Source organism: Mytilus californianus, unplaced genomic scaffold (genome assembly GCF_021869535.1).
Source record: "Mytilus californianus isolate M0D057914Y unplaced genomic scaffold, xbMytCali1.0.p SCAF_9, whole genome shotgun sequence".
In the NCBI taxonomy this organism is placed as follows: domain Eukaryota; kingdom Metazoa; phylum Mollusca; class Bivalvia; order Mytilida; family Mytilidae; genus Mytilus; species Mytilus californianus.
Genome location: NW_026262745.1, coordinates 17,891,341 through 17,914,845, shown reverse-complemented (window position 1 = coordinate 17,914,845; position 23,505 = coordinate 17,891,341). Strand labels below are relative to the sequence as shown.

The 23,505-nt window shown below is 31.5% G+C and overlaps 1 protein-coding gene across 2 annotated transcripts in view; it reads left to right on the top strand.

Moving 5' to 3' along the window:
• Positions 1-14,223, top strand: part of LOC127714314 (glutamyl-tRNA(Gln) amidotransferase subunit B, mitochondrial-like) — a 28,828-nt gene extending 14,605 nt beyond the window's left edge. For both annotated transcript variants that reach the window (XM_052220376.1, XM_052220375.1), the window contains exons 3-12: positions 522-635; positions 1,662-1,851; positions 2,765-2,887; positions 6,953-7,066; positions 7,605-7,689; positions 8,760-8,994; positions 9,582-9,718; positions 10,558-10,636; positions 13,392-13,526; positions 14,057-14,223. In XM_052220376.1, the coding sequence (XP_052076336.1) occupies positions 522-635; positions 1,662-1,851; positions 2,765-2,887; positions 6,953-7,066; positions 7,605-7,689; positions 8,760-8,994; positions 9,582-9,718; positions 10,558-10,636; positions 13,392-13,526; positions 14,057-14,188 (1,344 nt within the window). In that variant the 3' untranslated portion in view covers positions 14,189-14,223. The remainder of the gene's footprint in view (positions 1-521; positions 636-1,661; positions 1,852-2,764; positions 2,888-6,952; positions 7,067-7,604; positions 7,690-8,759; positions 8,995-9,581; positions 9,719-10,557; positions 10,637-13,391; positions 13,527-14,056) is intronic.
• Positions 14,224-23,505: the final 9,282 nt, after the last annotated feature.

Genomic DNA, 23,505 nt, shown 5'->3' with positions numbered 1-23,505 from the left:
AGAGACCTCAACCCTCCCCCTTTACCTCTAGTCAATGTGGAATAAAAAAAACCACACAGCAATACGACCAGTAAAATTCAGTTTAAAAGATGTCCAAGTTTGATGTCAGAATAGGTAACAGAAGAAATTAAGCAAAATGACGATTATTAGAATAACTAAAATTGAGAATGGAAATGGGGTTGTATTTTTGTCATCTATGTTCTTTGTTTTTTATAGTTTCATAACTCAATCATACAGACATACTTGGGATTCATTGTTATTTAGTGGATAATCCATTTCTTGGATTTTGTTGGTAATGGTAAACAATTAATTTTGGTTTTCAACAAAATAGTTTCTTTAGGCTTGTACATGTTGTATGCACACTATTATTAAACCAAGAATTGGATTGAGTATGATTCAGGGTTCTCACTAAGGATTTTTAAAGGCTAGTCCAAGGACTCAACATTTTTGACCATGATGAGTCCAACAGTGAGAAGAAGAAATTGTATGGCTATATAAATATAATTGATTACCTTTTATAGGTACTAAATAAAGGTTGTGTAGAAGCAGGTGTTTTGACTGCCTTGGCCTTGAGATGTACTGTTAACAAAGTATCCAAGTTTGATAGGAAACATTATTTCTATGCAGATTTACCGGTAAGTACAGGATTTTCTAAATTTTATGTTTGAATTAACTTGCATCAGTGTTTATACTGGCCTGGTTCAAACATACTTTCATTGGGGGGGGGGGGGGGGGGGGGATTTTAAGAGAACTGGGTCTAAATTGTAATTACCTACTCAGGAAAGGATGAAACTTCAGTGTTTAATTAGAAGTAGTAGTTATCTCCCTTAGAGAACTTTAACATCAGTCTATCCTGGTGCTAATGATTTTACCCTAACAGTATTTTAAATAACATGCAACATTTTTCCTATTAATTATCACACCAAAAAGTTTAATTGTAAAACTTATGTGTACCTTCATGATGTATGCTTCATTAACAAGATGTTATTTTTGTAAAAAAATTCTCTCTGTCAGGATTCTATATGAAATTTTCCAATTGTGGAATAACAGTACTGTAGTTGAAGAGTTGCCACAGTCAATTGGCGATTTGACAGAAGCAAATGCAGTTTTACTGGCGACTCGTAGAGGAGACAGTAAAACAGACATTTACTACCGTTAAATCATAATTGATGGCAGCAACTCTTCAACTACAGTACTGTTATTCTGATTTTAATGCATTACAAAAAGAAATAATATGTTAGAGCTTGAACAAATATATAAATTGGAAATAAAATAACATTCTGTCAAACTTCATGAAATATTTTGGCGCATAGACTGTGACGTCATACAAATGAGAATTACAACTTCTTACGTCATTTGTTCTCTGCAATCTCTGGTGTAGAGTTGTCTCATTGGCAATCATATCACATCTTCTTATTTTTAAACTGAAGACTATTACATTACTTCTACGATTCAAATTTGGATAAAATCATATCAAAATGTTTTGTTTTATTTTCGATTATTTTGTAGAATCAAACATTTGTTGATTCAAGCAATTCAAAATGGCTGGTCACTCCTCAGTTATGACATGCATACTGTGGGTTTGATGGAAACTTTGAGCCAATGAAAAAAATTGTCACATAAAAATTGCATGACAGTGGATTTAATTATTTCAATTCCAGGCTGGCTATCAGATTACACAACAAAGACAACCCTTAGCTGTTAAAGGCTATGTTGATTATTGCATCAGTGATAAAAATAATTTTGAAACAAAAACAGCAAACATTACACAGATACAGCTAGAGCAAGACAGTGGGAAAAGTCTCCATGATGAAAAAGACAAGATTAGTCTGATTGATTTAAACAGATGTGGTAAATGTACTCTTTGAAAAACATCCTCATTTATAGTAGAATATGGTTTAAATTTACCAAGTTAGTTTCTTGGTAAATCTGTAAAACTAAAGCATGCATATATTTCCTTTGAAAATATATAGATAAAAAGATAATTTTCGTGTTAGGTTTAAAATTTTGTTTTTCTTTCTTACCTGATTTTGAAGTGTCTTAAGGGCATACGATACAGTTTTGATCCCACAGTGATTTTTTTATGAAAATTTGCATACTAGCTATTTTTCACCTAGTCTTTTCAAATATGTAATAAATAATATACCTTCATATGCTACTTTTAGAAATAAATGAGGTCAAAATTTTAGACAGTTACTCAAACTTGATTTCTTGGACATTTCTATCCTTTGGACAGACATACTTAACTTTTTGTTTCAATCGATAAACACATGCAGATTTTTGTAAAAACATTTGGAATATCTTCTTTACAAATGTATGCTCTAAATTTATGTAACAGTTTCTTTGGAAATAATTAATTTTTATTAAATTTTCATGATTTCAGAAAAAACAGCATTTTTTTATGTATATTTATCTAATTTGAAAAAAAAATCATTAGTGATTTGTTCATAAAAATTGGAATAATTATTCTTCATACGTAAACAATCCTAATGTCGTTAAAAAAAAAAAAGGTCCATGTACTTGTTTCAAGCTAATGATTAAGATCAGCCGAAACATGCATCTTTTCCTGATATGTCTCAGTTTGACATCGCCAAAAATAACATTTTATGTCATTACCTCCCCTTGTAACTGTAGTATTTCTTCTGTTTTTATTTTCTTTCTGTAAGTTTTCAGTTTGTGAATTATTTGATATGTAATTCAGTTTGTACATGCATGTGTTAATTGGTTTAAATCAGTAAGTATAAACATGTATGTGACTTTGTAGGAACAGGTCTGATGGAAATAGTCACAGAGCCAGATTTCTGTGATGGAACAGATGCTTCAGCTTTTGTTAAAGAACTACAAAAAATATTACAGACAATTCAAACTTGTGATTGTAAAATGGAAGGTAAGCAGAAATATTACAATAACTTTAAAATGGAAAGTAGAAATGTTAATGTGTATTGAAAACAATAAAGGTTTTGTTCATTGATTGTTTTATAGTCATGACAAACATTGTAAATTTAAATAAAAAAAAACCAGCACCAATGTTGCGAGTTCTAACCTGCTCATAGCAGTGAATTTGACTCCAATCTTAATTGGTCAGTTTTCCAGCTGAAGGTTGGGGGTTCTCTCTGTGCCCTCCGGCTTCCTCCACCAATCAAAACTGGCCACCACAATATAGCCAAGGGTGCTGAAAGTGATGTTTAACCCTTTCCTCCATGAAAATTTTTTTTTTACATACCTGTTTCGCATAGGATTTTTCAATAAAATGTTGAAAATAAGCTTACTTTAATGAAATATTGACTGTGCCTTTAATAGACCAGTTAAATATATATAATTTTGGTCAGTTATTTATCATATAAGAACTTTATTTTCTGGTAATTTTTTTTTCATATATTTTGTTGCCATGGTAACAATTTTATAGATATAAATACGAAAATACACTAAAATTAGGGTAGCCACTTGTAACAGCAGTTACATCTTATGGAAACCATGATATGTTTGACTGTCTATGAATAAGCTGAATGTTAACCCTTTTTTTATGTGAAAAGGTCCCAATTTTTTTCCATAGCAACAGATTTATTTCCCTAGCAACAAAGTAAATTGTGATGAAATTAAAAAAAAATTAGAAAAATTCATGTTTGTTGACTCTTATATTATGTAAATAGGAAACATAAAGGGATGTTTTATCATAATATGTTTCCCTAGCAACAGTTTCCATCCAGAGCAACCAAAGGAAATTTTCTTTAAAATATGCAAATTGAACAACAGTCCATAAATAAAACCATTTTCAAAAAAATGTATCATTTCATTCACTGGAAAAACTTTACTTCTTGCAACCAAATGATGTCTTTAAAAAATAAGCTTCTACAAAAAAAAAGGGCAACAGTGGCTTAGTGGTCTAAGTAGTTGAACATCTGTAACACTAGCTTCTCAACACTGAGGTTGTGAGTTTAAATCAGGCAGGAGGCAGGTGCGCTCGACTCCAATCTTAATTGACTAGGATTGTCAGTATTTCTGGTGGTTCTCTTTTGGCACTCTGGCTTACTCCACCAATTAAATTTGACTGCCATGAAATAGCACAATAGAATCAATGAATTCAATATAAATTTGTTTTGTAATCCAATATTTTAATGCTCAAAGTCAAATGGCAAATGGCAGTCCATGTTGCTGATGATAGTGTTCAAAGCAGGATTCTCTGCATAAATGAATGTTACAGTTCGAGCAGCCATATACAGTTTCTTTTCGTTTCTTTTCTCCCTACTTGGTGCACCATTTGCATCTTCTTTTTGTCCTGTTCAAACGAACACTAACATGGTTATTGTTAGGTTGTTGATTAACGATTCTCCTGTTCCTTTTGGTGAAATTCCCAATCAGTTGCTTGGCAATGTCGATGCGAAAATCCAACAAGGAATAGCGCTTCTTCCTTGGTTGATAACCAACAGATTCATTCATAACAATGAACGCATTAGTAATGCATAAGTTAATAATGTAAAAAAACAAATATTTCCACCATTTCTTTGCTGGTCTGCCTACAGGTGTTTTAGCACAGAGCTGATTGTTTCTGTCTACACCTCCCATGTAATTGTGATAACCTTCAACAGGGGGTGATCTGTTTATTTCAATCCTAGTGCCAGTTTTCAGTCTTCTAAAGGTTGAGCCTTCACCTGTTGGATTAGAGTGGGTTGACAGGAAATGCACCTGAAAAGAAGTTTGTTAATTGTTCAGAATAGCATCAATAAAGTACAATAACAGACCAAGTAACTGGAAAACAATTCTTAATTGCTGTTCTTCATTTTTAAATGACAACAAGACCTTTAACTTTGAGCAACAAATCCTGTAAATAAATATGTCATTTTTTTAATCTTATCTGTCAAAAAGGCTTTTTTAGGTTCATTTTCCTATTTCACAAATAGATATGAAACTAAAAACCCATTAGTATGATCTGTAAAATAAGTTAGATTTAAATGAATCCTTATTTTATTTAAATCATTTTATTGATAAATTTTCCTCATATGTCACTAAAACATTTACATCAATAGTACCGCTTAAGTCCACGCTAGGGGCCGTCTTGACCTTGTTGTAGGGTATGAATGATTCGTTCATTGTTGAAGACCCTACATCAACTGTCAAGATGAAGAACAGGAATAAAAGCCCTGTTCATTGATAATTTTCTATGTTTTCAATGTATTGTGTGCGATTTTGTCCCATGTACATTTACTCCATATCCTTTCATTTTTTCTACATATTATTTTCTGTTTACTTACTTTTTTCTTATCTTGCCACACAGTTGCTACCAGATTGCCATTCTGGCGGGCAATACTCTCCCCTCGAGCCATCCTGGGGGGATCTGTTATGTCTTCTGGAAGACCAACTGCTGTGCATTTTATTGTACCACATCCATAAATGCCATTTCTTTCTAAACATCTGAACAATGGTACTGATGTAAAGTATCTGAAAATAAATAAGAAAAAAGGATAATTTTTGTTTCTATGATTTATCTTTTCAAAAAATCAGGTCGATCAATTATAACACAAGAGATTAAAAATTTGTTTTAAAACCTCTATCCCAAATCCTTGTTCTATTCATAATTTTGTTTGTATTTTTTTTAAGCCCATGTTTATCTCCTTGTTTATTTACTATCTAGGTTTTTTCATATTTTATTAATTGTTTTTGACATTTGACGAATGTTCACAACATCTCATTGTAGTCATCAGTACAACACTCATGGTCAGTATTCTGTTAATTTGCATATTTCAAGGTGTAATTAATATACACTTTAGATTCATTATTGTTTTTCCTATTTTAATGTAATTAAGAAATTACCTATCCATATATATATGGTGTCCTTTCCATTTGAGGTCCTTGCATAGCAGTTTCACCACTTTTTCCCCTAGTTTAGGCCTTTTGTTTGGATCGTCCTTGCCCATGTATACATTGAATTGATGACAGTATCCAGATGTTGAATCAGCCGGCATCCAAACTTTCATGCCTCTTTTGATTGGTTTTCCTGACAAAAAAAAATTATCATTTCACATTCTATTTCTATTTTTTTTTCAGGTCTATAAAGAAAATATGTTAAAATAAGAAGATGTGGTATAATTGCCAATGAGACAACTCTCCACCTTGGACCAAATGACATAGATGTTAACAACTATAGGTCACCGTTCTGCCTTCAACAATGAGCAAAACTACACCGCATATTCAGCTATAAAGACCAAAAATTGATATTTGTTTTCAAGAATGTTGAGAGATCTAACTGAAATATGATTTTGCAGAAGTTTCAAATGAAAAAGGCGACAATCATCTTAGAATGTCAATTGTTTGTTTATATTGAAATTAGCAGAAATAAAATCAAATGACAATATATTTACAAGTGAAAGAGAGGGGAAAGATACCACAGGGATATTCAAACTCAAAAGTCGAAAATAAAGGAATGAAATGCAACCAGATAGAAAAACATTTTTTTCTGCTCTTTGGTCGGGTTGTTGTCTCTTTGACACATTCCCCATTCTCAATTTTACTTAGACCTCCAATGTAAAAGAAGAATAAGGATTGTATTCAATTGTGTACAAATAATAAAATTACCTGGCATGTACTGTTTAATTGAAAATCTTCCCTTGTATTTCACCATTGCTTCATCCACTGTTTGATTCTGTTTTGGTTTGTAATGGTCTTTGAAAGTATGATCTACCATGTTGATGATTGGTCTAACTTTATGTAGTTTGTCGAAACCTTCAGTGTCCCTTGGTACTGCTGTTTGATTGTTATTGACATGAATATACTGATATAGTTTTGAGAATCTGTTTTCTGTCATCACACTTCTTATACCAGTGTTTCCTAAGAATGGATCTGAACTCCAGTACAGTCTGTATGATGCTTACAATCAATCTAAACTAAAATGTAAGTTTGTCCTTATCCCCATTATGATTATTCTGAAATGCCCTACTAGAATAGTTTGTTATTTCAGAGGGATCTTTAAGAGTTGATGCCAATATATCTGTTCACAAACCTGGAGAACCTCTTGGTGTACGGACAGAAGTAAAAAATCTGAACAGCATTAAAAGTGTATCAAAAGCTATAAGTAAGTTTACAATATGAGATACTGTGAATTCATTTAATTCCGTGGGTAACAATTTTCATTGATTGAGGAAAACATGTATTTTCATGGATATCTTATGTTGTGGTTTTTTTCAAAGTCTGTACAAAAGCATAAAAAAAAATTGTACTCTGATGAACATTCAAATTTAGGGTTTACATAAACCAATAATATCTGGGAAAATTGGTATTCCATAGATAATAATGAATGGGGATTATTACACAGTATTACATGCTATATATATATATATATATATATATAATAATTGTGTAGAACATGTACCTGTACAGACTGCTATTATTTAACAGTTGCATTAAAATCAAATATTGACATTGGCAAGTATAGACACACCAAACAGTTATAAAGGCCAGATAACTTTGTATTGCCTAGTGCCTAAGCCTCTTTCTAACAATATTATGATTGATAAATTGATGGATGAAGGGATGACTTTCTATTAAGTAATTCCTCCTTCCCTACTTTTATTTTGTTAGTAAATCATATATACCATTGCTTCATTTTGCAGGTTTTGAAGTAAAAAGACAAATAGAATTATTAGAAAATGGTGGGATAGTAGAGAATGAAACAAGATCATTTGATACTGAAATAGAGTAAGTTAATTAAGTTTTTATCCAATGAATGTTATCCAGTGCAACCTGTTTGAAGAGACCACTCTAGGGAGAGCAAAAAAGTGGTCGCATAAGACAGGTGGTCTTTAATACAGGTTCAATCTGTATGAAATGCACTACAGAGGGATCTAAAATTACTGGTCTTATAACACATGTTTTTGCTTAAATCAGGTGGTCTTTTGGTTTGACTGTATTCATCAGTTATTGGTGTTCTCATATCAGACATTTTTCACAATTTAATCATATTTGTCCATTCACTGCAAGTCTTTTTGCATATCTTTTTCAGGAGGCTGCTGTTATTTTTTTACCAAAAAAATTAAAATATTTTAAAGCTTCACTTATTTATATGGAAACTCTTAAAGCTACAAAAAATAAAAAAGTTAGTTCAGAAAAACCCTGTGCTTTAACATATATTTCTTTCTAAATAAAAGTGAAAAAATGGAGGTAACTTGTTGATGTAAAGAGCTCGTAACTGTCAAAAAACAAACACCAGTTTACAGTATTACAATACTTATAAAGTGATTCAGTGGAAAATCACTCTCGGTGATAATATTTGACATTGAAGTATAAATACCTAAAAAAGATGTTTTTGATGTGACATGCCATTATACAGATTAGGGGTTTGATCAAATCTGTGCAGCAATGATTGATATCATTATCCACTTGGATTAGTGATACAGTACGATTGTCATGGATTGTACAAAATGTATTACAAATACAATTTACTCGCATTTACCACTTAGTATTTCATGAACATTTTTAAACAAAATTTTATTTCTTTATTGGAGCCTTGGAGCCACAATGTTATTTCAAAAGGGACTATAATGCTTTATTGTTTTTATAAGACAGATAGATTAGAATAAAGTCCAAGAAAATTTTACAATTCAGACCATGTAAATCTTAGTTGCTTATCATTATACTTACAGAAATTAAACTTGCCATAAGGAAACATCAAAAAACAAGTTCTCACCTAAAGCTTTAAAGTTATATTGATTATCCTAAACAGTAAAAGAATATATAATCAGGCAAGAGAAAACTAAATCTATTTATAGTGAAACAGTACCGATGAGGGACAAGGAAGTGAAAACAGATTACAGGTTTATGCCAGAGCCAAACTTACCACCACTACATTTGTTTGATAATGAGTCTGTGAAAACTGTAGCTAGTAAAATGTCTGTGATTAACATTGATGACATTCAACAGAAATTACCTCCCTTACCAGAAGATACAAGAAAGAGGCTTGAACAACACTACAGTCTGAAACGTAGGGATGTAGCTGTGTTAGTTGTATGTATATATTATATGGAGATTGCAATTTTGGTCGTATGGATATTTTCTACTCCTGTAATGTCATGTTTCATTTTACACAGCCATATACACTATATTTTTATGAAAGTCAGTTTATCAATAATTGACAGAACGTTTATGTATGTTGCAAAATATGAAAATAAGGAGCTATGGTTTGATTTCAAATGAGACTGTTATTCACCAAAGAAAAGATGGTGATAGTTGATCTGAAGGTAACTTTACCCTCTTTGATAATTTGCAACATTCCATATGATAGGGTGTTAAGTTAAGGTAAACAAAAAATGCACATTGAAAAAAAAAAGTGACAATTTGAAACATTTTGGGAAATGTCAGATTATGCAATGGAAGAGAAAGGACATGGTGTACGAAATAAAATAAAAGTAAAGGAACAGTGATTTTATTGTTGTTGTTCATCTTAAAGTTAACAGCATGCAAGTCAACTTTGCAAAGCTTCTATAACTTCTCTTATTTATAATCTAGAATTAAATTAACAAAAACAAATTCTGTAATATATGTGACACAAAGAAAAATGTTTTTACAAATATATGATTTTTTAAATATTAAAGGACAATTCTGGTCTGGTGGACTATTTTGAAGAAGTGATGAGGTTATCTTCAACAACAAATGCAAAACTAGTATCCAATTTTATAATCAATCAACTGCTTGGTGTTCTGAATGACAAGAAACTAACTATTCACAACTGGTAAATATTTAGTGCAGTTATTTTGATTTTTTTCTGAAATGACAACACTTGTTCATGTTGGCTGTTGATATTGAAATGTAAGATGATGTGATTTCTAAAGAAGATTCTACAGTAGGTGTGAGTTCTAAAAAAAATCTTACCCTATCACTTGTAAATATTTCTGTCCTCTTTCAGTAGCCTTGTCAGTTGTTGTCTTAAGTTAAACCTCAATATTTGTTTTCCTTTAAGAATTTTAGGTTGACAGCAGATCTTAAGGTAGATCGGGTGTCTTTTTCGGAGCATCCCTTCTATGTATGTTGCAAAAATACTTTTTTGGTTTAAAAATATTTTACCAAGTATCAGTCAGTATACAACAGTAACACCTGGCACTTGAAATTTTAAGATTAAAATATCAAAAAAATTAAGTGTTGTTAAGTGTATTCAAAATTTTCCGAAAAAAAATCTTTTTAAATTCAATGGCAGATAATTATATTGAATTTAATAGGACAAATTGGGTCACCCAAGCTACCTAAAATAATAAATTTATTCACAAAAAGTCAATATGTATAGACATGTGTAATGTTGAAGACACTGTATTGACCTCTAGATTGGAGAGTTGTATTTGTTGTTGGAATGATGTTTCATGTAACATGTTCTCTTTTTATAAAAATTGTAAAATATAATATGGTCAATAATATTTTAACTACATTTGTACCTCAAATGACAAATATGGTATGCAATAAGATAGGTCATCCTTTAATGGTCCAATAATACTTAATTTTTTATGTTGTGTTGTTTAGATGGACATGTAACCTAACATTTTGTGTGATTTTAACCTTCAAGGAATATGTATTTTGTAGTCCAGTGACAAAAGATGATTTTGGAAGACTGATAGACTTAGTTCAAACTGAGGAGATATCATACAGTACCTCTTGTAAGGTAAAAAATTATACATTAAAGACCAAACTCTTTTCCCATCTTTATAGCCCATACTTTGAATACACTCACTAATAGGAGCCAATTGATGCAAAAAGGTTTGCATAGGCTAGTTTTCATAAGGCATATTGGTTGAAGACGCCAATTTTGTTAGTATATGAGGTTCAACAGGGCCATATGCATTCATTTATTCCCAAAATATTTTATTCACATTAAATGAAATAACACAGTCAATTGAAAACTTGTTCGAAGTGAAAGCACTTGGTCCGAGTACACAGTTATTTCGTAGTGCATTTCTTTTAGACAATAAATGAAAATTAAAAAAATCCCACCTGCGCTTTCTCAATAATATTTTTACAGTGTGTTGTACTACTTTTGGGACAAATTATATCAAAATTATAGAAAACTTCATCGGCTGTAACTCAAAATATGGACAATTTTATGTTAAAGGGGTCTTGAAATCTTTTGACAGCTTCGGAAGTGCTTATTTTTAACCTTTTTCAGCTGGACCAAATCACTACTTTACTTTAAAATTCATGACCCAAATTTTTTTACAGTGTAATTTCATCCCCCTACTTGGCATAAAACATGGAGAAATAAATTTGGAAGGGGTATAAAAAAAATTGGCAAGTAACACACTGTCCACACTAGGGACTATATTTGTATATGAGGTTCAACAGGGCCATATGCATTCATTTATTCCCAAAATATTTTATTCACATTAAATGAAATAACACAGTCAATTGAAAACTTGTTCGAAGTGAAAGCACTTGGTCCGAGTACACAGTTATTTCGTAGTGCATTTCTTTTAGACAATAAATGAAAATTAAAAAAATCCCACCTGCGCTTTCTCAATAATATTTTTACAGTGTGTTGTACTACTTTTGGGACAAATTATATCAAAATTATAGAAAACTTCATCGGCTGTAACTCAAAATATGGACAATTTTATGTTAAAGGGGTCTTGAAATCTTTTGACAGCTTCGGAAGTGCTTATTTTTAACCTTTTTCAGCTGGACCAAATCACTACTTTACTTTAAAATTCATGACCCAAATTTTTTTACAGTGTAATTTCATCCCCCTACTTGGCATAAAACATGGAGAAATAAATTTGGAAGGGGTATAAAAAAAATTGGCAAGTAACACACTGTCCACACTAGGGACTATATTTGTGGACATCGAAAATCAAAGGACGATAACTGTGTACTCGGACCACTTACCCACAAATGTAGGGTTGAGGGGATAAAGCATTCACTTGTGCAACTGGTGGAGGGGGGAGTTGAAGCGTGAAAAATATCAACTTTTTTTTAAAAATTGTCCTTTTGAACTGAAAAAGTTTAGAGAATAAATAATCTAAGAATTTGAATGTTGAAAAATATTCGACAAATAATCAAATAGCACATCAATTTAGGAATGTGCATGAATATGCACAACTGAATAATCAGTGTTGTTCAGTAATGAGATGAATATATTTCAATATTTAAATTCTTGGATTAGTAATTTTTTTATTGCATTGATTTAAACTAGATAAAGTAGAAAGAGGAAGTAACTATGTCTATTTGTACTGTTCTCTTTTTGTTTTGTCAATTTGATGCAATTTAGTTGACAACATCTTGACAACACTTTTGTTGTTTGTCGTCAGAGGAGTGAAATTACTTATTTGTTATACCACAAGAGAAATATTAGTTTTCATTTGAAAGGGAACCAAACAGCTTTTGTTGCAACCAATGTAAAACTTTGTATCAAATCATTATATAGATGGTAAAATTTATCATATATTTAGAAATATAGATTACACCACTGCATCAAGTGTGTTACGATATTTCTCCACTTGAGACAATTAAATTTTAATATTGAAAGTGCAAGGCTTGCTGAGCTTTTTAATTAATTAAAATTTAACTGTTGAGAGTGGAGAAATATTGTAATACACGAGTTATAGTGGTGGAATCTGTTTCTCTAATGATTTTTAGACGATATCTAAACAAAGTTTATCCTTCCTTTTCAAAGATTTGCACAAAGTTGTGTTCTTTATATGTTACGTAAACAGGCATGGTAGCCTATTTTCATGACGTCACAATAGGAAATTAAAAAAAAGCAAAGAAAATTTGATGTCATAATTAAATCTCTACCAATCATTTGCCGAGAAAAAAGCTTTCTCTAGAGAAGAGAAATATTTTTCTCACACTGGTCGAGAAATGTGAAAAAAAAACATGAAAATTAGAGAAAGTCATATAATAGAGTCCATAATCACTTGATTTTTGCATGCTTTTATTTCTTATCCAATCTCCATTAAAGGAAACAATACCTTGAATGATTTCAATTTACTGAAAATTTGGCAATGTGAACCCCCTTTTCAAGAATACAATTTTTCAAGAAATAAAAGTATTTAGTTTCACCATATTTTTCTAATAACACACTTCTAAATTTAACATAGTACAAATTACAATTAAATTCTAATATAACAAGTCTCAATGGATGCATATTTTTCTGTTTGTCCATAAAATATTTCTTCCAGCATTTTATGTATCAAAACTCTTCAGATATCAGGATCATATTTGACAAAATGATTTCTTTAAAAAAAAATGGCTGTTCTATGGAAAGAAAACATTATAACTTAGATCGTAATGACTTTTAAAAAGATATATAGAAGTTATTGAATACTTAAAGAAAGTCTTAGAAGCATTGTATAACTGTGTCTTTGATTCTGAGACAAAAATTCAAGAGGTTGTATTATGATAAAGAATTCCAACTATTTTAGGTTTTAGATGAGATGTTTGAACATCCAGACTTCACAGCAGAAGATATTGTTGACCAGAAGGACTGGAGGCAGATCAGTGATACACAGGCTTTAACAAATATTTGTGAAAAAATTCTTGAGGAGCATCCAAAATTGGTAAGATCAGTACACATATATATATTTGTTTACTTAAATACCAGTACATACAATAATTGCAAATTGCAAATTTCATGAATAACCTATTGATTTGACTATCAGAATACCTTGAACTATTGGAGACACAACAAGGGTTGACAATGTTTTTTTCCTGTTAGTGATTTTTACTCATTATTGAATTATGTAAAATAAGTCCATGCAAATTGGTTTCCATTCTTTCAATTTAGTTCAGAAGATTGTCCCTATTCTAGATAAGTTTAAATGTATAAAATACTCACTTCTTTTTTTACTTGGAAGGACTTATTACCCCAAATTTTTTTTTTTTTTTAAATCTCAGATGCAAATAAAGAAGATACTTAACTGTACTGGATAATTTTAAGGATGTTAATGACTAGTCTATCTTAGATTTTTCTCTTATTTGTCCCTACATACATATATGGAAAATAATATGCTTTGTTGATATTTGATGATTACGGATCTCTGTATGTAATACCATCATTATATCAAAAACGTTTTTGATATTATTTCAGATTGCTAAATATAGAAAAGGAAAGTTGAAATACCTCCATTCCCTTGTGAACAAAGCTGTGATAGACTCGAACAATAAAGGAAATCCAAGGATACTCAAACAAATAATGGAAGATTTGTTAGATAATAAATGATATGTTGAATTTTTATTAATAAAATATATTCTTTATATCTGTAATATGATCAACAATAACAGAATATCATGCATCAGTAGAACAACTAACAAAATATTCGAATGCAATGAGGAGTCAATAGTTTCAAAAATATAATGACATCATTGAAACATGAAAGGATTTCGGGTTGATATAAAAAAAAAATGTAAAAACAAAAATACAGAGCTTCAAATTAAATTAAAAAAGGTGATGTTCATAAAAACTTATAAAACCAACCATTCAACTATATATACCAACTGAACCAGTGAAAACAACTGTCATATTCCTGACTTGGTACAAGCATTTTCAGAAGAAAATGATAGGGTTAAACCTGGTTTTATAGCATGAGACAATACCATTTTTTAATGTTATTTCATGACAGAACATAAGGATAGCAGCAATCAGAAAACTTCAAGCCCAAGATCATGATGGTATCATAATAATTCTTTATTTAAAGAGGGTTACACAGTTAGCTATAACACTAATCTTCCCTGAGGACCTTCATAGGTACAGTATAAAAGATTAATGTTGAGTTACTAACTAGTCACAAATTAATTAATGGACATGAAAAAAAAATATAAAAAAGGTAGGAAAAAGAAAATAGTTTTAATGCTTGATAATGGAAAGGGAAAAAGGATTCAAATATTCATAGAAAATGCAAGGAATCATAATTTTTGAATAATTATAGCATATAGATTAAGCAGCATCAGATGGTCCAAGGACACAGTTGTTGTCCTTTGGTTTTTGTTGTCTACGAATATAGTCCCTAGTGTAAACAGTATATAATTTGCAAATTTTTTTCATACTCTTTCCCAATTTATTTCTTGATTTTTCATGCATGAAATATAAGGTATGGGGATGAAATTACATGTTAAAAAAAATTTGGGTGCTGAATCTTTATGTTAAGAAGTGATTTGGTCTAGTTAAAAAAGGTAAAAAATTAGTATGTCTGAAACTGTCAAACTGAATTTAAGATCCCCTTAACATAGAATTGTCCATATTTTGAGTTAGAGCTGGTAGACTTTTCTATAATTTTGATATTATTTGTCCCAATAGTAGTACACTACACTGTAAAAATCTTTTTGAGATAGAGCAGGTGCGATTTTTTTAATTTGAACTTATTGTCTAAAAGAAATGCACTACGAAATAACTGTGTTCTCGGGCCAGATTGGACTAAAAGTAGAAATGTCCAAACTTAATGGTTAAAACTCTACACTTAACATACATGTAATAACTGATTCAATATTTAATGCCTGACTTGTTGTAAGGCATATGCTGTGCCTTTTCTGTCAATTTGAGAAAAAAATGCTATGATAATTTGAAGAGGGAAATATTTAAAACTTCATTATTAATAATAAGAAATATTTAAATTATAGTTTTCCACATGATAGCTATTCAAAGAAGAAACCATTTGAAAATTTATACCCTGTTGATTAGTGAAAATTCAAATTTCAAATCGTTAACTATAACTTTATCATTTTAACACTAGACTAGCTGCAGTATTACTTTATCATAAACTTAAAGGCCACATAATGTGTATTTACACATCAAGAAAATATTTTTAACTTGTCTGTGATGAAGCTTCTGTTTACCGTGAGGCCTTTTTTGTTATTCAGCAGAAAGTTTGGTGTTTATCGAGCCTGCGATCTTTGTCGCAGAAAGCTCGACATAGGGATAGTGGTCCAGCGGCGGCCAATGGGTTGTTAACAAACTTCTTAACAGCTTAATATTTCAGAATGTAGAAGACCTGGATCCTTCATCCTTTGTATATAGAAGCCTTATGTTATGAAGTTTCCGTCTGTCATATGTCCATTGTCCTTGACCTCATTTTCATGGTTTAGTGACTACTTGAAAAAAGTTAAGATTTTTAGTATTCTTAGTTTCTCTCTTATTATGAGTAATAGCTATAGGATAACTATATTTGGTGTGTGCCTACCTTGCAAGGTCCTCATGACCGTCAGACAGTTTTCACTTGACCTCGACCTCATTTCATGGATCAGTGAACAAGGTTAAGTTTTCATGGTCAAGTCCATATCTCAGATACTGTAAGCAATAGGTCTACTATATTTGGTGTATGGAATGATTGTAAGATGTACAAGTCCAACTGGCAGGTGTCATCTGACCTTGACCTCATTTTCATGGTTCAGCGGTTAAAGTTAAGTTTTTTGTGTTTCGGTCTGTTTTTCTTATACTGTAGCAATAGGTCAACTACATTTGGTGTATGAAAATAATTTACAATGTACATGTCAGTCCGACATGTTTATTTGACCTTGACTTCATTTTTACAGTTCATTGCTCAATGTTAAGTTTTTGTTTTTTGTCTGTTTTTCTAATACTTTAAGCAATAGGTCAACTATATTTGGTGTATGGAATGATTGTAAGGTGTATATGTCTGTCTGGCAATTATCATCTGACCATGACCTAATTTTGATGGTTCATTGGTCAATCTTAAGTTTTCCTGATTAAGTTTGTTTCTTAGAGACTATATGCAAATTAGGTCAACTAGCTTAAAAGCATGTAATGATTGTAAGGTGTACATGTCTGTCTGGCAGGGTTCATCTGACCTTGGCCTCATTTTCATGGTTCATTGATCAATGTAAAATTTTCCTGGTTAAGTGTGTTTCTTAGATGTGCAATAAGTCAACTATATTTAAAGCATATTTGGTGTATGGAATGATTGTAAGGTGTACATGTATCTCCAGTTTGGTTTATCTGACCTTGACCTCATTTTCTTGGATCATGTTAAGTTTATATGATAGCTGTAGTAAAGCTTTATATTTAGGACTATCAACATAATATCAATGGTTAGTAAAGAAGGTGAGACATTTCAGCGTGTGCACTCTTGTTTAAGATTATAACACATTTTAGTATTAGTTTGGTTGAGTTTACACAGAATAAGTGGAGTATTGATCAATGTTAAATTGAAACAGAAGATATACTTTGATGGCATGAAACATCTTTCAGGAAAATATTGGTAAATTATTAAAGCTATATTCAAAATGTATTAATTTTGGGATGTTTAGGAATAATGTTTAAGCAGCTATTGCACCAAGGGTTCTTTGTGATAAGTCATTTACAGTTAGTTCACCTGATTGATTGTAACAGAAAATCTGAATCACAGATGACCAGGGGTATGTTCCTTTTGTTGTAATCAAATTCAATCCTTGATTATTACTATGACCAATAATATTTATCCATGGATTTTTAAAAGTCCAATTAGCATCTTAGGTGTCACTCGTGGAGCAGAATTGTTACCTCTTCTGGAGTACCTGTTTATACACCTGGTTTTTGGCTTTTGTAGACCAGATAGACAAATCTTAAATTTTCTGTGTTGTGTGTTTGTGGACATTTGTTGCTCTTTTTTATTGGCTATGGTTTAGTCATTTGAATAATTTTCGCCCTTGGTATCATTTTACTTCTTTTTAATAATAATAAAGAAGCAGATACTCTTTCTGCAATACTTATGGTGATACTCATTCAGCTATTCAATAATGCAGTATGCAGCACAATATCCTCTACATGCTGAGTCTGTCACTAAACAGAAAAATCTTTGTAGGCAATTATAAAATGTCATATCTGAAACATATAACACTAAATTAGATAGAAATTGAAAAATACTGAAAATAATTAACTTTTAACAAACAGATGTTCATTAAGAAAGCCAAGAACCAGTCCTGAAAATGAGAGGTTTTCATTGGATATTTAGCAAACAAATAAAAAACAACGAACAACAAATAATACACTCTTTATTCTGACCTTTGACAAAATGACAATTTTTGTCGAGCCTTTCGACTTTTGTCGAAAAAGCGAGACATAGCGATCCTACATTCCGTCGGCGTCGTCGTCGTCGGCGGCATCCACAAATATTCACTCTGTGGTTACAATGTAAAGTTTTTGAAATTTTAATAACTTTCTTAAACTATCCTGGATTTCTACCAAACTTGAAACAGAAGCTTGTTTATGATCATAAGATAGTATCCAGAAGTAATTTTTTTTTTTTTTAAATCCTGTTTTTCCGTATTTTACTTATAAATGGACTTAGTTTTTCTGCCAGGAAACATTACATTCACTCTGTGGTTAAAGTTTTAAAATTTTTAATAACTTTCTTAAACTATCCTGGATTTGTACCAAACATGGACAGAAGTTTGTTTATGATCAAAAGCTAGTATCTAGAAGGAAATTTTTATTAAAATTTTGTACTTGTTTATCCATATTTTACTTATAAATGGACTTAGTTTTTCTTCCTGTTAACATTACATACAGTCTGCAGTTACATTTTTTAAAACATTTATTAGATTCATAAACTTTCCTGGATTTTTACCAAACTTGGACAAAAGCTTCTTACAATAAAAAAATTGTATCGAGAGGAATATTTTTATTTAATTTTTCCATCTCATTTTTGTTGAGCCTGCGATTAACAGCAAAAGTAGGCGAGACACTCGGTTCCGCGGAACCCTTACGAATTTTTTTGTAACTGCCCATACTTTTATTATATAAGTTTTCTTTGCAATGGCAGTCTATATATATTCAACATGTCCTGTCCTACTACTACGTTTACAATAACGAATGCACGGGGGAGGGGGTTTTAACGTCAATTCTATAGGTACTATATAAGAAAGAGACTTTGGTTGAGTATGGTTCATACCTAAATTTCTTTTAGTCGAGTATTGTTAAGACATTGAAAACAGTTCGAGAGCTGGTTAAGTATAGGTCGAAAATTGGTTAAGACTGTTTCAACCTGGTCGAGTTAGCGTTCAGACTTTTCAGCATGGTCAAGATAAGAGTCGAGTACAAGTTCAGACTGTTGGGTATGGTTCAGACTACAATCGAGTAATATCGGGTAAAATTCAGAAATTCTGAATGGTCGAGTAAAAATCAGTACAATTGAGTACAAAACGTGCCCATTTCAGACTTATACTGGTTTGTCGTGATTTTGATCAACAAATCTTTGTTATTAAAGGTGGGGGTAAAAAGAATAAAGAGCTATTTTCCAACAGTCGTCTTAAATAATCCGTTGCTATTAAATTTGCTTTTATATTAGATGTCAGTAAAATGTTTTCTTTCACCAAACGTTTTCATTTTACCCAAAGAATATATGTCGTTTAGAATCAGTTTATATACCTGCATGGAGTTGTTTTCTTTCATATATGGAAGTTTTTAACGACCTTGACTGGCTATACAGCCCTTGCACTGTCGGAACGGGCGTATAGCATTTCCGCTAATTTTTCAAAGTTCCAATACTCCGTTTCAGGAAACTTAAAGTATACGTTTCCAGAAATTGTATTTATTACTTTTCCGGAAATTTGCCTGGTAGTAAATTATTAATATTTGAATATATGTTAGATAAATTATTCAGTTCATATTTTTATACAAATCGGTTCTGGTCTTATATCTACAATATTCTAGTCTGGATATAAAAAAATGAAAGTTTCACCTTAGTGAAAGATGATGATGTCGGAATCGTTATATTGTTATGTTTCACCAACTTGAAATGTCTTTGATCGTCTATGAAATGAAATAACTGATATTTTCATAGTTGGCACAGTTAATTATTCGATACACGGGTGTAAAATGGTAACTATATTTCTGTTGTGTTTGCGTTACTTCCACTTTTTATCAAAATATTGCATCTGCTTATTTATGTGTGCACTACCCGAAGACTAACTCTCCAGCCCGAAGTAGATCATATTGACTTGGAATGCATACTGCTGTTACAAAAATTTCAGGCTGCTACAATCAGTTGTTGCAGGTTTCGTTTAGGACAAAGTTCAAGGTACTCCTTAATTATTTTCCCGAAAAAGTAATAATTTATTTTTTATCCGGAATCGTTACTATTTTTTCGGAAAAGTAGGGTATTTATTTCCGGAAACGTAGACTTTTTTTTGCGGAAACGTCATCTTTTTTTCCCGGAAAAGTAATGCCAATTTGCGGAAACGTAAAACGCCGGTCGGAACGATAGGTCTTTCTTTTAAAGAACCAACCCGGACGATACCAAGTGTCAAAGAAATTTGCTTCAAGGCATAAGATAATGACCTATGTAAGGTAATTATTTTCCTGATTAAAATGCAAACTTTAATTTATTTAAACATTTGATTCATTTGATAGTTATCGTGTGTTGTTTTTGTTTTTGTTTATCTTTTATTTGTTTTTCAATAGTCATACCCCTATGTAACAGTGGTTTGATTCCGCCAGTGTACTTTATCCGGAGGAAGAAAATCCCGAGTGATTTTTATCCACCAACAAAAATTCACTAGGTTTTTCTATCCGGGTCCAGTGTAAAACATCCACTAGTCAATATAAGGTTCTAAAAAGGGTTTTTTGAAGGGGAAATATATATAAAATGTGGCTTAATAGTTTTTAGTGTATTTGAAACTTGCATAGCTGATTTATATAAAAAGTGGAGAGTTTTCATCCAAGGAATGTTCACACTAGTGTTTTTGAACCAGGAATGATTACACTAGTGATTTTGTACCGGAATGATTGCGCCAGTTATTTTATACCGGGATTAATTACACTAGTGCTTTAGATCCATACATTGGGTTACAAGAGCGCAATTATTTGTTTACATTTTACCGGCAAGTTTTTTACCCCAAGATGGTACTCAGAATAGAATCCTATACGGCTTCTGATTGGATGATACAGGATTGGAATTACATTTAATCGAAAGCTTATCCAATTAGGTTTAAAAATTGCAGAAAATCATATTCACATTTTACGAAGTATAGAAAATATCCTCCATTTCTGCACGTCGGAGCCATTAAAAATATGCCTTTTTCATTAAGCGAAAAAAATAGACGATCTTTTTCAACTGCATTTTAAGTCAATTTCTGCCGCATGACCCTATATATTTTTTTGATTGTAATGCAACACTGGCATTTCTAGTAACAGGAACTGCAATCCGTTTTTCCCTAGTTTGTGTAGTCTTCGAGAAAAAAAATACGGAACACCAGTGGTACCCTATGGAAAATGCATTACGAATAATTGCGCTCTTGTAACCTATAGAAAAAAGACATTTTTTTTTAATAAGGCTTAGAAAAATGTTAAAAATAGTCATTTTGCTCGGAAAAAATGTGAAACAGCGAGAAATTGGGTCAAATGGACTTTTCATTAACGTGAATTCAAGCTATAGTCTGTTTCCTATTTGTGTTGATTTCCATATCTAAATCTAGGATGGGCTCGAATGTCGACAAAGTATGAAGAGAATAGAACGGTTTTGTGATATCTACTGTTTTTATGGGGAAAAGCATGTGTATATCTTGAATTTGAAGATTCATTTTGGTTTTTAACAATAATGATCGTGACTCAGTTGCTATTCTAGCAAAAAGCTAATTTGGTGAAAATTGACCGAAAGGGTCCCTAAGCAAACACCAACGATTTAGTTAAATTGCAAAGTAGAAAAATTAATCTTGGCATTGAATATTGTAGTCCAAGAATAGTTTATCCTGCCAAAGTAGTAATATTATCATATTTTCAAAATTTGGAAAAACTATAGTCTGTTTCAAAAACGTGTTTTTTCAAGAAATGGTTTCATTTAAAGCCATTCTTCAAAATTCGATGTAGCTTTTCCATATCAGAACGGTTTTGTCGACAATATGATCAGTGCTGGGTGACCTTTGAAAAATAAGGCCAGTAAATAAACTTTATCTTCATGTCTTTTTGAACAGTACCGTATTTGGTGAAAAAATCAGTTCAAATTTTTGGCCCGATCGGCGGGCAAAAACTAATTCTTAAAATTAAGAGAGTGATCAGATAATGTTTTAAAGACGTGATTTTATCAAGATAGACGCTAGCGCTTCATTTAGCGCGGGCGCTTAATTTTCGGAATTTTTTTTCATTACCGTATAGGTTACAAGAGCGCAATTATTTGTTTACATTTTACCGGCAAGTTTGTTACCCCAAGATGGTACTCAGAATAGAATCCTATACGGCTTCTGATTGGATGATACAGGATTGGAATTACATTTAATCGAAAGCTTATCCAATTAGGTTTAAAAATTGCAGAAAATCATATTCACATTTTACGAAGTATAGAAAATATCCTCCATTTCTGCACGTCGGAGCCATTAAAAATATGCCTTTTTCATTAAGCGAAAAAAATAGACGATCTTTTTCAACTGCATTTTAAGTCAATTTCTGCCGCATGACCCTATATATTTTTTTGATTGTAATGCAACACTGGCATTTCTAGTAACAGGAACTGCAATCCGTTTTTCCCTAGTTTGTGTAGTCTTCGAGAAAAAAAATACGGAACACCAGTGGTACCCTATGGAAAATGCATTACGAATAATTGCGCTCTTGTAACCTATAGAAAAAAGACATTTTTTTTTAATAAGGCTTAGAAAAATGTTAAAAATAGTCATTTTGCTCGGAAAAAATGTGAAACAGCGAGAAATTGGGTCAAATGGACTTTTCATTAACGTGAATTCAAGCTATAGTCTGTTTCCTATTTGTGTTGATTTCCATATCTAAATCTAGGATGGGCTCGAATGTCGACAAAGTATGAAGAGAATAGAACGGTTTTGTGATATCTACTGTTTTTATGGGGAAAAGCATGTGTATATCTTGAATTTGAAGATTCATTTTGGTTTTTAACAATAATGATCGTGACTCAGTTGCTATTCTAGCAAAAAGCTAATTTGGTGAAAATTGACCGAAAGGGTCCCTAAGCAAACACCAACGATTTAGTTAAATTGCAAAGTAGAAAAATTAATCTTGGCATTGAATATTGTAGTCCAAGAATAGTTTATCCTGCCAAAGTAGTAATATTATCATATTTTCAAAATTTGGAAAAACTATAGTCTGTTTCAAAAACGTGTTTTTTCAAGAAATGGTTTCATTTAAAGCCATTCTTCAAAATTCGATGTAGCTTTTCCATATCAGAACGGTTTTGTCGACAATATGATCAGTGCTGGGTGACCTTTGAAAAATAAGGCCAGTAAATAAACTTTATCTTCATGTCTTTTTGAACAGTACCGTATTTGGTGAAAAAATCAGTTCAAATTTTTGGCCCGATCGGCGGGCAAAAACTAATTCTTAAAATTAAGAGAGTGATCAGATAATGTTTTAAAGACGTGATTTTATCAAGATAGACGCTAGCGCTTCATTTAGCGCGGGCGCTTAATTTTCGGAATTTTTTTTCATTACCGTATAGGTTACAAGAGCGCAATTATTTGTTTACATTTTACCGGCAAGTTTTTTACCCCAAGATGGTACTCAGAATAGAATCCTATACGGCTTCTGATTGGATGATACAGGATTGGAATTACATTTAATCGAAAGCTTATCCAATTAGGTTTAAA